At 36.6% G+C, this 15,601-nt stretch overlaps 1 protein-coding gene across 8 annotated transcripts in view; it reads right to left on the bottom strand.

Moving 5' to 3' along the window:
- Vps13b (vacuolar protein sorting 13 homolog B) overlaps nt 1-15,601 on the bottom strand; it is a 568,282-nt gene that overhangs the window by 327,674 nt on the left and 225,007 nt on the right. For all 8 annotated transcript variants that reach the window (XR_013046389.1, XM_076555926.1, XM_042264499.2 and 5 more), the window contains exons 22-23: nt 9,414-9,541; nt 3,894-4,128 (exon numbers count right to left, since the gene is read on the bottom strand). Coding sequence is in view for 7 of the 8 variants with exons in the window: in XM_076555926.1 (XP_076412041.1) it covers nt 3,894-4,128; nt 9,414-9,541 (363 nt within the window). In the remaining variant the exon portion in view is untranslated. The remainder of the gene's footprint in view (nt 1-3,893; nt 4,129-9,413; nt 9,542-15,601) is intronic.

Consider the following 15,601-nt stretch of genomic DNA (forward strand, 5'->3'; position numbering starts at 1 on the left):
AAAATTTTCTCAATAAAAACACTTGCAAACTGAATAAGAACACATGAAAAAGATTATCCACCATAATCACATTGGATTGTTCATTGCTGGCAGGACTGCAAACTGATATAGCCCTTATTGAAATCACTTTAGCAGTTCCTCAAAAAGCTGAAAATAAACTTACCATAAGATGAGCTACACCACTCTTGGGGATATACACAAAGGATTCTACAATGTACTCCAAAGATACTAGCTCATCCATGTTCACTGTTGCTCCTTTCCTAACAGCCAGAAACTGGAAACAGTCTAGATGACCATCACTAATGAATGGATAATTCAAATGTGGTAGAGTTTCATGATGGAATATTATATAGCAGTTAAGAAAAACGGAAATTACAGGCAACTGGATAGAACTAGAAACAATCATTCCAAGTGAGGTAACCAGGATGCAGAAAAAAACAAACACTGCATGTTTTCTCTGATATTTGTGTGTCAGTTTTTATGCTGTAGATGTGTGTTTCAATCTGAATAGCTAGTAAGGGATGGGGCGGGGGAGCTTCCACGGAGGGAGAAATACAGTATATGGTAACAAATACATGAAGTGGAAACTAGAATAGGATGTGGAGGGGAATGAGAGGACAGGCAAAGTAGGGAATGTGGTGAGGGGACCAACTAACGCTTAGGGCCTTCTGAAAAGCCATATAGAAGCCTACTACTGTAGAAGTTAATCTAAAATACATACATATATGAAATGAAGCTAAATGGACTCACCATACAATGTACACACACACACACACACACACACACACACACACACACACACACACACACCCTGCTACCAAACATCACAAGCTATTGGTTACTCTCCATAATCTGAGGGTAAGCTCCTAATCATTGAAGGGAAAACTTACTTATGGCATCGGAGAATTTGAGCTAGTGCCTAACTAGAAACTTTACCTATACTCACTAGTGCTTATGGTCCTGGAAGGTACTTTGTACATTACCAGAGTAATCATGAATTTGAGAGAAAAGTAATCATCAATTTCACCCAGCTATAAACCCTGCAACCTACACAGAGACCTGCTTGCAAAATATACCAGAGCAATAGAGGAACAAATGCTATGGGACTAATGAACCACATTCTGTTTGGATTTAAGGCCAGTCCATGAAATAAAAACCATGTATGTATATAACACTGCTAAAGAAGAACCTATGACTAGACAGGTCACAGGCCTAATACTATTATTCAATTAAAGGAAGATAATAACTAAAAGATTCCCAGTGTCAGACATATTGCGATACCCGTAGATTTGAGCACCACTCAACCGCCATCAGAGAAGCTTCTACTTGCAGTCAACGGTAAGGAACGGGATCTACAAGTGAACAAGGGGCAGAGGGAGAGACTTGGAAGCACTCAGACAAGATGGGATGTCTTTATCAGACCACAGGGATCCACCAGGAAGTGGAGACAGAGCAAGAGCAGAGCTGCTGGGTGACTCCACATGAATAATGTCTCCCACACAACAGGACTGGCACACATAAGATCACAGGAAGGTGACATCACCCTCAAGACTTGCACCTGCTGAAAGCAGACACAGTCCTGGCACTGAGAAGGAAAAGTGAGCACACGTCCCACTCTAGAGAAGAAGCTACGCAACTGGTACCCATTGGGAATAAGAAGAAGTGCTGTTCCAATGGCGTGACACTGGGTCTGTCAACCACACTCCAGGGCAGGTCCCATGCCCAGGAGTAGCTGACTGACACAAAATAGGCTCCCTGTATTTTCTGTGGTCTCTTCCTTTTGTTTTGGTATTCTTATGTCCTGTTGATCTTCTTTTTGTTAGTTTGGATTTTCTTTCCTGTTGTTTTCCTGGTTTTTGTTATTTTGGATTTCTTTGAGAAAAAGGACATGAAGTTGGGAGGGTAGAGAGGCTGTGATAACCAGGGAGGAATTAGGGAAGGAGAAGGAATATAATCAAAATATAGTTTATAAAGCCTTTTTAAAAATAAAATAAACTCAAACCAACTTTCATCCTAATACTTCCTTGTTTGTATTTTTAATCATATTATCTTGTATATTTTATAGGTAATTTATGTTAATATATAAATTATAATTTAAAAGTATGAGAGCAACAAAATATACCAGTACACAGTACAATTATAATAAATCCTCATGTAGAAGTTGATATATACTAACATATCAAAAAACTAACAGGGCAGGGGGATGGCCACACAGTTAAGAGCACTGGCTGCTCTGCCAGAGGACCAGAGTTCAAGTCCCAGCACCACATGGTGGCTCACAGCTGCTGTGAGAGGGTCTCTCTGTAGGTTGTGAATATGTGCTGTTACTAGTGGTTAATAAAGAAGCTGTTAAGGCCTGTGGCAACACAGGACATAGCCAGGTGGGAAATCCAAGAGAAACAGAGGGAGACGAAGGTTAGAGTCAGAGCAGATGCGAGCCTGCTGCCCAAAGAGCAACATGCCAGTAGACTGGTAACACCACGGCCATGTGGCAATACATAGATGAATAGAAATGGGTTAATTTAAGTTGTCAGAGCTAGCTAGCAATAAGCCTGAGCTATAGACCAAACAGTTTGTAATTAAAATTAAGCCTCTGAGTAATTATTGTTCAAAAGCGGCTGCAGGACTGGGGAACTGGGGCGGAACAGAAGAAATGTCCAGCTACACACAATTGTCTGTAACTCCAGTTCTAATATATACAATGTACTCCTCTGATGTCTCTGCAGTCTACACTTATATGGTGCACAGACATACATGCAGTCAAAGCACTCATATGGATAAAACAAAAAATGGGGGTAGAAGAGAACCTACAACTGCCAGCATAAAATAACAAGATGCCAAAAGCAATCTACAGATTCAATGCAATCCCCATCAAAATAGCAACACAATTCTTCACAGATCTGGAAAGAACAATACTCAACTTCATATGGAAAAACAAAAATCCCAGGATAGCCAAAAGAATCCTGTACAATAAAACAACGTCTGGAAGCATCACGATCCCTGACCTCAAGCTCTACTATAGAGGTAAGGAATAAAAACAGCTTGCTACTGGCATAAAAACCAACATGTGGACCAATGGAATTAAACTGAAGAGCCTGACATTAATCCACACACCTATGAACATATAATTTTTGACAAAGAAGCCAAAACTGTACAATGGAAAAAAGAAAGCATCTTCAACAAATGGTGCTGGCATAACTGGATGTCAACATGTAGAAGGCTGCAAATAGATCCATATCTATCACCATGCAGAAAACTTAAGTCTAAGTGGATCAAAGACCTCAACATAAGTTCAGTTACTCTAAATCTGATAGAAGAGAAAGTAGGAAGTACTCTTGAACGAATTGGCACAGGAGATCACTTCCTAAATATAACACCAGTAGCACAGACACTGAGAGAAACAATCAATCAATGGGACCTCTTGAAACTGAGAAGCTTTTTTAGAGCAAAGGACAAAGTCAACAAGACAAAGTGACAGCCTACAGAATGGGAAAAGATCTTCACCAACCCCACATCTGACAGAGGGCTGATATCCGGAATATATAAAGAACTCAAGAAATTAGACATCAAAATGCCCAACAGTCCAATTAAGAAATAGGCTATAGAGCTAAACAGAGAATTCTCAACAGAGGAAGCTCAAATGGCTGAAAGACATTTAAGGAATTGCTCAACATCCCTAATCATCAGGGAAATGCAAATCAAAGTGAATCTGAGATACCACTTTACACCTGTCAGAATGGCTAAGATCAAAAACACTGAAGACAGCTTATGCTGGAGAGGATGTGGAGCAAGGGGAACTCTCCTCCACTGTTGGAGGGAATGCAAGCTTGTACAGCCACTTTGGAAATCAATATGGTGCTTTCTTAGAAAATTGAAAAAATATTTAAATGTACCCTCTTCAAGGATGGGCCGTGGGATGACAAAGGGAATCTCCTGCAGAGGCTCCATGCACTTGTGACCAGCACTGATAATCTTTATTTGTGGCAAACAAAGGACAATTGTTCCTGGTGTGCTGGTCTGTCCATGGTACCAACTTCTTACTGTCCCAGGGATGTCACCAGATACAATTGTACTCGGGGAAGGCAGGCTATCATTTGGAATGAACACACAGCAAGACTGGACATCAAGCTAGAAAAGAAAAGCAGAATGAAAATATGCAGGTGAGATCAAACATACATTTGAACTAATAACTTCACAATAAATAATGAAGTTAAAACTGAGAGCATGCCCTGTGTGTGTCTTCATGAGTTATTTTACTTAAGAAATCCAAATAACAATTGAAAAAGTATTGTTTCAAGCTACAAACTTGATTAAAGCATCCAGTGACATGACATCAAAACTGCAGCTGCCCTTCACCACCTTTCAAGAATCATGACTGAGTTAGAAAATGTGCAGAGAAATGGAGAAAGATCGCCCTGCTTCTCCAGTTCATTAGATTTGGTTAGCAGCAGCCAGATAAGGCTGCAATTTTTTTTTTTTAATAATGCTATTTCTATGCCCATTCGGGACCCTGTATTTTAAAATTACAGACTAAAATAGATGAACATACACATAAAATACTCAGTTCACAGCTCTAAACAACCATTAAAAGAATGTGTCAGAAAGAAAGAAAGAAAGAAAGAAAGAAAGAAAGAAAGAAAGAAAGAAAGAAAGAAAGAAAGAAAGAAAGAAAGAAAGAAAGAAAGAAAGAAAACAAACAAAAAAAAAAGGCCGGGCGGTGGTGGCGCACGCCTTTAATCCCAGCACTCGGGAGGCAGAGCCAGGCGGATCTCTGTGAGTTCGAGGCCAGCCTGGGCTACCAAGTGAGTTCCAGGAAAGGCGCAAAGCTACACAAGAGAAACCCTGTCTCGAAAAAACAAAAAAAAAAAAAACAAAAAAAAAAAAAAAAGAATGTGTCTATGTAAGAAACTTTGTTTGTACACCCTATGAGGCAATGTGTGTGTGCGTGCACGCCATATGTATTACACATGGTAAAATGAAAAGTCTTAGAAATCAAAGCACTTTTTCTGATTTTAGCCTTCAAGTTATTAAGTAAATTGTGATTTTCCATAAAATGTTTACTTAACTCACCGGACTTACAGTACATTAAGACCAAATAAGTCCAAATGCAAAATTCAGTGATAACTGTTTGTTTGTTTGTTTGTTTGTTTGTTTGTTTTCTGAATTCAGAACCAGTAAAGATTAAGTTCTGTTAGTCTTAGCTGACTATTACAAAATAATATTTTGTATGTGGCTATAATATTGCCTCAAATTTTAGCATACTTGAGTTATTTTGTTAAGCAAAAATAAACTACAACTTGTTAGTTTCCTATAGAAATTATACAACAAAGATGTGATTTAAAGATGTGATTTGAAGGTAAGATGAAAACTGTATTGCTTATTAAGCCTTGGGATACTTCAGGTAATTGGGTTAGCAAGGATACTATATTTTATAAAATATAATAATAGGTATAGTAATATCCCTTCTTTCAAGGTAATATATTTCTAATGAGAGCATGGCATTCCACGTAGATTTCCATGACACAATAAATAATTCACTAACCTACAAATAAACAACCTGGTTTAGGTTGGCTTCATATTTCTGGAAATATGGCACATAATCTTTTGCATAAACAAATGTATATGATATATCAACTGACTTTTTCAATTGTCATTTGGATTTCTTAAAAAAAAAAAAAAATAACTCATGAAGACACACAGAGGGCCTGTGTGCCTTTTTTACTTCATTATGTATTATGAAAATATTAGTAAGTTTTAGAACCTTATCTTACAGCTCAGGAAATTTAAGCATGCAAGTGTAAAAGAGTTGATCAGCTCAAGATCACAATGTACTTCATTGAGAAATAAGTCAATCTGGGCCGTGGTGGCATATGCCTTTAATCCCAACACTAAGGAGGCAGAGGCAGGTGTGTCTCTGTGAGTTTCAGGCCAGCCTGGTCTACAGAGTGAGTTCCAGGACAGCCAGGGCTACACAGAGAAACCCTGTCTTGAAAAACCAAAGAGAGAGAGAGACAGAAAGAGAGAGAAAAAGAAGTAAGTCTAAATAGTCTTATATATAACACTAGTAAATTTTAAATAATTAACATAATGCATTGGTAATGTTTAATTGTACAGTTTAAAATGGCATAACCTAAGTGAGCATTCTTTCCTAACTCAGGTTAAAAAAACAAAATATAAATAAAGAATAACATTTCATATAGATATTGATGTCATGTTAAAAATGTTCTCAACAATTTGAGGCCATTCACTTAATGATATTAAAACATGTGACCACATACAGAAAGTCAGCATCAGAAATACAATTTTGGTTGCACTCTAATTTCCAAAATCATAAAGCATCCCACTCTACTAACTTAAGCATCAACTCTTTCCTAGCAGGGTGACAATAATAATGCATATATAACAATATAGTAAGAGCTAGGTAAACAGTCTAGAAGACAAGCTTTCTAAAGATGACACATGTGAGGAGGATTTCTTTGGTGATTAGAATCTAAACACACACAATGCGAGCACTCAAAATTATTATAGAGTGACATGTATTCTATACACCGAGGCTATCACATGAATCTTTTCACATTTTTAGAATAACTGTTAAAACTCGTGTCTAAACTGTGGTTTAATGTAAAATTCTGAGTGATTTATGTTACTGGGCATAAATGTGAGGCTGTAAATTCTGCATTAATGTAAAGGACCTGACAATCCAAGGGAAAGAAAATGAAGTAATCTGCCAGTAAGACATCCTGAGTCAGGGGTCAGATTTTGTTCATGGAAACCACCTGGTTGGGACCCTCTGCACCACACCACACACAAACGATCTTAAAAAAATATGCTCTTCATTAATGCGCTGCAGTGGCACTGAGTGTTGCTTCATTTCTCCATGGCAACAGCCTTTCTGTTTCAAGGATCTTGTTTCAGTTTTGGTAGCAGCATGCTCTTTTGCCAACACTGAACACATTCATGGGTGAAAGTAAGAGGTTATTACAAATTCTTGAAGTAGAACCACCTCTATTTAATTCCTACCGGGTCAGGGGCTATGCACTTAGGTAGGAGACACAGAGAGTAACCAACAAAGTGAAAAAGGTTTGGTATTCATAGTTTAACAAATGAAATTATTGCAGTGTATCCTTTTTCTTAAATTTCAAGTTTATGTGTGATTAAACAGATCTATGCCGTGGTGTTCTCTGGCTCTATATGGGAGATTTCAAAATTAGAAGCCTGTTCTTTCCCAAGGACAGACAGAGTGGGAGTAGATCCTGAGGTGAGGCGGGAAGGGGAGGTGGGGATAAACTGGGAGGAATAGAAGAAGGGAAAACTGTAATCAGGACATATTGCATGAGGAAAGAATCTATTTCCAGTGAAAGGAAAAAAACGATTTTTGTTATTTATGTGCGGTACAAATGTGCCAGCAAATCATTTACAGAGAACTATTTACACACTAATCTGAAAAATCGGAACTGGTCAGTGACCATCTTATAAAACACTTCATATGTAAATGCCTTCTAATGCTGTGCTAGGTGGTCTTTAAGTGAATGTCCTTTATTCTTTAAGGGACAATTTCAAGTTAAAGAAAAATGAACATTGTAAACTGCGCCATCCATGGTTTTTCATCTGTGCACTCTTGAATATCAACAATGATGTGAGCTGGAACTCAGGAACACAGAGACAAAGGAAATGGGCCTGACATGGAAAAGCTTACAATCAAGACTGAGGAAGCACAGTGGCCGAGAGCTTCATTAATATGTGAGACTCTCTAGTAGTGCAAAAAGAAACTACTTGACAATATTTCAGAGAATTTCTGGATATTACAAACTTTCAGCAGACTATGAACTCTAAGTCAGCACACACCATTTCATGTGTGCTACAGCACACAACACAGTGCCCAGCCTTTACTAGGTCCTGAACAAACAACTGTTAAATACGTAAAGGACGATTTTTGCCACCAGAGATTAATGTCATTTCATTTATGTTGTTCACTATTTTGTTCCACAGAAGAAATCTATTAGGGCAATCAATAAAATTCACTTATTGGTCAGACAAGTTTAAGCAGAGTTGAGGTATAGGTGATAAGCCATTTTCCTTAGGGGAAATATAAAATTGACAGAAAAATGTATGATACTGTCAACTAAACATTTGCCAAACAATTAAATCTATGAATAAACACTGTCTACTACTTGTGAGACTAAATATATTGGCCTTCAAAGACTTAAGAGAATGTACATGATGTACATACTTTAAAATGTTATTATTTACCTATATGTTTATGGGCTTTCAAAATTATCAGCCTTCTATTTGTGCTACAACAAAACAAATACACAAAACTGTAACCAAATTCATTTCTTGTTTAATGTTATTAGTCTGTTTCTTATTTGGGGTCTCTATTGATGTGATAAAACACCATGACCAAAAGCAACTTAGAGAGGAAAAGGTTCAGCTCAGCTCACAGGTCCCTGTCACAGAGCATCACGAACACAGTTTAGGGCTGGGACTCAAGGCAGGAACCTGGAGGCAGGAGCAGATGCAGAGGCCATGGAGAAGCTCTGTGCATGGCTTGCTCCTCATAGCTTGCTCAGCCTGCATTCTTATAGCTCCTATCCACAGTGAGGTAGGCCTTTCTACATTAATCATCAATCAAGAGAATGTTCCACAGACTAGCCCACAGGACAACCTGATAGGGGCATTTTCTCAAGTGAAGTTCCTTCTTCGTAAATGACTCTGGCTTGTGTCAAGATGACATAAAACCAGCCAGCACAATATGTCATGGGCATATTTTGGGTATGGAATCTAAAGATACCACAGTTTAAGTTTTAAATAAAAATAAAATCTCAAAGGGAAACATGGATTATCTTCCAGAATTTTCCCATTCAATTTTGATAGGAGGAGGGGCAATTCCTAGAGTTGAATTCAGGTTTATCCCTGCTAAAAAGCTACCATGCATATACAAAACTGTTAGTGTTAATGTTATAAAACATGCTTTCATAATTAATGTGATTGACTATTCATCTGCCTGTCCAAAAATGTCTACTCATAACTGATACTGAAGATAAGTCAGGAAGATCACCAGACATCAAAAAATATGATTATTTCATCACTGGCCACAATCTGGGTGAAATTCCCCAGGAGAAAATTCAATTAATTGAAGTGTAACCAGCTTATAATGCTTTACTTGAGACAGTATGATTGACAATCTCACCAAAATCACAAAAATAGTTCTCTATAAATGTCCAAGTACTACTGAGGAATCAGAGACTCAGAAAACAAATGAAACCCTGAAATGTTATAGGACACCAACCTGAACCTCAATATACATGAGCAGACCATGGGAATGTTGTCAGAAATATTATATCACAATTAAATATGCTACAATTTTATAACATTATGAGAAGAACCATAATATTTCTAATAGTTAAATTTACCTGTAGTGTGAGGCTCTTCACTGCATTCCATAATATTCCAATAAATTCTTTCATTCTTTCTTCAGGACTTCTACAACCTTCATGAATGTGCAGCATGGCCTTCACAGGAACTGATAGTGGTCGGGACTCTTAAGTATAAGAACAGCTTGTTAGTTAGTAAAATATATACACTATAATTTCACAAAGCTATACTGAAAGTATTCTAAGATGGTTTCTTTCTCTGCTTAAATTCATTGCAACTATCTGAGATCATATGTGCCACAACACTTTGTCCTCTAAAGTTACTGATATCAGCAGCAATTCAAGTCACCAATGGCTGTGGCTAACTTCTGGAGGGAAGGAAGGCGCTAATTGATTACACAGAAAGGCACCCCTTTATGAACACTTACTAAGCTGTAACTTTATTGATTTCTCAGCAAGCACAAAAGTAGTAAGCCAATAAAAATTCTGTGAAAGACTAATTCACCATGGTGGTGATATTTTATTTGTGCTGAAATGTGGTGATATTTTGTTTGTACGTTAAATAAAGTTTGCCGGGAGATCAGAGAAAATAGCAAGCAAATTTAGGTAAACACAAAAGTCAAGGAGTGGTAGCACACACATTTAATCTGATCAGTTAGCAGGCAGGGTCTCGGTGTGTTCAAGGCCACACTAGGGAACAGAGCCAAGCGTGGTGACATACACCTTTAATCTCAGTACCAACCATAGGGACCTGGAGGTCTGTACAGACAGGCAGTGACAAGGAAGTGAGGTAGTTGGGTTAAGATAGCCAATGAGAGGGCAGAACAACACGGCAATAACAGCCTGGGTAGACAGGAAGTCAAGGCATTTGGAAGTTACACAGCTGGTGAGGTAACGTGGGCTGGTGGCTATTCCTATTTCCCTGATCTCTAAGGCTTTCACTACTATATTTGGCTTCATGTTTTTTATTTAATAAGACCATTTAGAAATTCGTCTACACACCATCATAAAGTGATAGAAAATGGGTCTTCTCATAAATGAATATTTCTGATGACAAAGACTCATAGAATTTCTCAACTACAAAGGAGTTCATGGTGACAAAAATTAATCCAAGTATACAGAAAGCTATGGTTATCATAAAATAAAAATGATATTCCACTGTTAATGAAATTTTGTTCATCAAGAACTACAGGCCTTCAAATTTGTTTACAATTTCAAGAATAACTTTAAGCTATTTTAAATTTCTAACAACATGCAAATTATGTATTTTTAACTTAGTAGATTCATATGAAAATTAAACTGAAAATGTTACTACAAATAGGTAATTTATATAAAAAAGAAAATAGAAGAGGGAGAAGAAAGAAGAAGAAGAAGAAAAGGAAGAAAAGGTGATAGGGAAGGACAGAAAATGCTGAACAATTACTACCTTCTGTAAAAAGTATAAGTCAGCTAGTTGAAGATGAGGTACAATTCAAGGCACTGACAAAAACATATTTTGATATATTCCAAAATAGAAATAAACTAAAGATTTGTGATATAATCCAAAGATATTTTAAACCAGTGCATAAATTTTAGTGAGAACTTGTTTATTAAATAAACAAAAATCAACAGGAAACTGAACAATAAACCATGGCATAAATACCTGTGAAGGGTCAGTCAGAAAATGGTAAATAAAGTGAACACGGTAGATCTACTGTGTACATTTGGATATAAATTGCTTTATAACAATTACCTATCTTGATTTACTTAACAGAAATTAGCTTTATACTCATTGGGACCTCTTTGCATAAGAAAATGGCAAAATAAACATATTTTAAATTTCTATCAATTTAATTAAAATCTTTTTGGAAATATGAATATAAAAGATTTTCACAGAGGTTTATGATAACTTTTTAAACTACTGAAAAATATTATAGCCAAGTAATGACTTTTATAACTTGGAATAAATCCATTTAGAGAGTAGTAATATTATCAATGCAACTACCCCTTAACAATGAAATGGGGCCACATCCCAAGACAGTTGTGTGCTTTACTGTAAATACAGTGTTCTCCCACACAATGATCTGATAAGGAAGCTGGTGTGAGGAAGTAATGTAGATACAGTACTCATGTATGAAGTCCTCAAATGATACAATTTTTAAAAATCGCAGTCCTTAATCTGATTGTAGCCTAAAGGAATTGTGCAAGTAAGAAAAATATAGAAGAATTGCTCAAGGGTCTTATTAGATAAAAATCCGAAGCCAGATATAGGAATGAAAAACTGAGAGATCAGGGAAATAGGAAAAGTCACAAGCCAACCTCACCTCACTGACACCTCAGTCTCCAAAGAGAGCTACTTCCTGTCTACCCACACATTTATGACTTTTTGTTCTGCTCTCTCATTGGCTCTGTCAGCACAGCTACACCACTTTCAATTCCTGCCCAGCTCTGTCACTTCCTGTCTATCTGTACAAACTCCAGACCACTATGGTTGGTGTTGGGATTAAAGGCGTATTTCACCATGCCTGGCTCTGTTCCCCAGTGTGGCCTTGATCTCACAGAGATCCAGACAGATCCCTGCCTTCCAAGTGATAGGATTAAAGGCATGTGCTACCATTGCCTGAACTGCTATGTGTACTTATATTGGCTGACTTTTTCCTCTGATTCTCAGATAAATTTTATTGGGGATCACAGTATATTGGGGGGGGTCCACAATACATCACTACATTTTCCCTTTTTGGTCTAAAATAAAAAACCTATAGATAATATATGAAAAACTATTTACAATAAGTACAATAACTATATACAATATATAAAAGCAATAAATACATCAACAATGTCTAGTCCATTTGCATTTGACAAATTCAGAGAACATATTCCATTATTATTGTTATTGGTCATAGTCAATATCTTTCTAAAGAAAAAGGAGGATAGGATATAGATATGATAGGATAAAAGGATAGATTAGGGAATCTACTTTTAAAGAGTAACAACTTACTGAAATGTTTTACATTGCTATGGATTGTAGTTTATTGATACAAATTTAAAGTTAATTTTGTTATACTGTACATATATTTCTACTCTCGTTTAAAGTATTTTGTTTGTGCAACTCATCTGAAATTGTAGTGTATAGTTGAGAAATACAGATTAATAATTAGTCATCTATGACAATCAAACTTATAGTCATGTTAGTTAAGTTTTCTAGATATATTTCAATTAGGTAGGTAATCTACAAACACATCAAAGACTTACAGAATATAGCATTTAAAAATGTTGTAAAATTTAGACATTCCTAGATGATAAGACAGGTTTGCTCTTGGCAGCACCGATTTACTTCAAAGACAAAGATGGACATCAAAGACACTCCATCTGGAGTTTACCTTCTTGGCAAAACTGGCAATTTGGGCAAGAAACTGTTCTTGCCTGGACTGCCTGACAAAATGTTTTATCAACTGAACATACAGGACCCATGGGAAGGTAACCACTGAACTTTGCAAGGTGAAATGGTTCTTCAGGTTCCTGCTTCACAGAGGAAACTACCAGACATTCTGCCGGACACAGAGAGAAGCAACTAAAAAACTCTAGGCCTATTGGCTGAAGATGGATGACCCAACCTTGCAGAGAAACTTTGGAGGACTGTCCAGGTAGGCAGCTATCTCTGTCATTTTCAGAATTTTGGAAGTTGCTTATAATGTATTTCCTGTTTACTTAGGTAATATTTCCTTCTGGGGTCCTTGATGTAGTTAAAGACTAGATAGTTATAATTGTCCTTGGTTATGATAAAAGATAAATTAGATATGAAACTGTAGAATCACAAATATGGAATAGAATGTTTTCTTTAATTTTGACAAATACAAAGAGTAGATATTATAACTGTGATTCTTGCTTGATAACAGTTTGTTATATGTAATTTTATTATGTTAAAGTTAAAACTTTCCTTTTTGATTAGCCAGAAGAGGGGAAGTGCTGTGAGATGTTGTTCTGTTTGCTGTGAATATGTGTTGCTCTTATTAGTTGATATATAAAACACTGATTGACCAGTAGCCAGGATGGAAGTACAGGCGGGGGGAGCAGATAAGAATTCTAGGAAGAGGAAGGACTGAGTCAGGAGTCACCAGCCAGAAACAGAGGAAGCCAAATGTCAAGGCAGAACTGAGAAAAGGTACCAAGCCACATGGCTGAACACAGATAAGAATTATGGGTTAATTTAAGCGTAAGAGATAGTCATTAATAAGCCTGAGCTAATGGCCAAGCAGTTATAATTAATATAAGCTTCTGAGTGATTATTTTATAAGCGGACCATGGGACTGCAGGGGCCTGGTGGGACCGGAGAAACTTTCTGACTACAGAAAAACCATAATTAACATTTATCATTAAATAACAATGTGGCAATTAGAAATACAAATGTACACTATTTTCAATCTACCATATTTTCTAACAATTAACAGCTCACTTTTGTGTATCGTGTTTGTCAGGAACTAAGATGACAATTCAGTATGTTTTTTAGGCAGGATAAATATTCTACATAAACCTTTGCTAATACAGAATTACACTCACTACTGAAACCTCTACAGCACCTACTTACTACACATACAAACAATCAACCATTAAACCCATTAACAGCCCAGAAAGAATACATTATTATCCAGATGCAACAAGACTGCTATATAAGACAACCAATCACAAGGAAGTTAATTAACTTACCCCAAGTCCCTAGACAGGCAGTGGCAACAGAAATACTGGACTCTACACACAAAGCCCTCAGAGTCTATTCTTTCAACTGCTACATTCATTTCCTGTCGTTCAAATACTGCACTATGACATGTTATTTAACCAAATGCATAGAGGATGTGTCATATTTCTATCATACTACAAATAATTCTTAAAGGGAGTTACTTTTTATTACTGGGGTGTATTAAAGTTACATTTACCACAGTGTAATTTTAAACATTTATTTTCTGTTTTAGCAATGAATAAGGTTAATAGTGAGACATAAATTTTATTAGCTCAAAAATAACATAAATAATTATTTTGGGGGATGTATTATCACTATTGACTACCTTATTTATTTATTTATTTATTTATTTATTTATTTATTTATTTATTTATTTATTTGCGTGCTGTAGAAAAAGTATTATGCTGGCAACCAATTTAACTTAGTGTTTCAACTGTAGCACTTATCAGATGATCAGGAAAAGCTAAGTGTCAGCTTTGAACTCATCAAAAAAAAAAAGCTAATAATGTTTATATCTCTTATAAAAATACTGTTCATTTGAAATGTCATGATGCATATAAATCAATCATTGAGGTTATTGAATCTCTTGATGTGAATAGGTATTGTCCCCATAGACTCATGTGTTTGAATGCTTGACCCATAGGGAATGACACTATTAGGAGGTGTGGCCTTGTTGGAGCAATTGTGTCACTGTGGGGGCAGGATTTTGAGATCTCATAGGTGGTTATTCAATTTAAACTAACTTATTTAATCAGATATACCTTGCCAAAAAGGATCCTCCAAAAAGTTAGGGTTGGGGAAAGGTTTTTGTTTCTGACTTTCAGGAGAATGAAGGCTAAGGAATCTGAACAACACTGGACAAATGAGACATCTGAAGAAAAAAGACAAATCATCCAGAAAAAATGTCCCAAGAAAAAGAGTAAATTGGCCTATTTGTATATCACATATCTAACAGGATAAAATTTCATAAATCTTCCTAAATGTTTGTTTCTGGTGTTCTCTATAGATACATGATGCAAATGGTCTTTAAGTAGTCCCAGTTCAATTAAAAATTAAAGCTGGCTTTGGAGTTAGAGTACGACTCTCTCCTTTTCTACCCAAGCATGTTTGTTAAAAGGAAAACATAAAATCTCTGCATCATGTCTGAAGAGCCAACTGATCTGGGACAAAAAGGAAAAACAAAATTAAGGGTCTATTCTATTGCCACTAATCTTATAATTCTTTGGTTTTATTTTAACTCTTAAAAACTTTTCTGGGGGCTGGAGAGATGGCTCAGCGGTTAAGAGTACCGACTGCTCTTACAGAGGTCCTGAGTTCAATTCCCAGCAACCACATGGTGGCTCACAACCATCTGTAATGAGATCTGGCGCCCTCTTCTCTATACATAATGAATAAATAAATCTTAAAAAAAAAAAAAAGCCGGGCGGTGATGGCGCAGGCCTTTAATCCCAGCACTCGGGAGGCAGAGCCAGGCGGATTTCTGTGAGTTCGAGGCCAGCCTGGGGTACCAAGT

Source organism: Peromyscus maniculatus, chromosome 20, assembly GCF_049852395.1.
Source record: "Peromyscus maniculatus bairdii isolate BWxNUB_F1_BW_parent chromosome 20, HU_Pman_BW_mat_3.1, whole genome shotgun sequence".
Taxonomy (NCBI): Eukaryota; Metazoa; Chordata; class Mammalia; order Rodentia; family Cricetidae; genus Peromyscus; species Peromyscus maniculatus.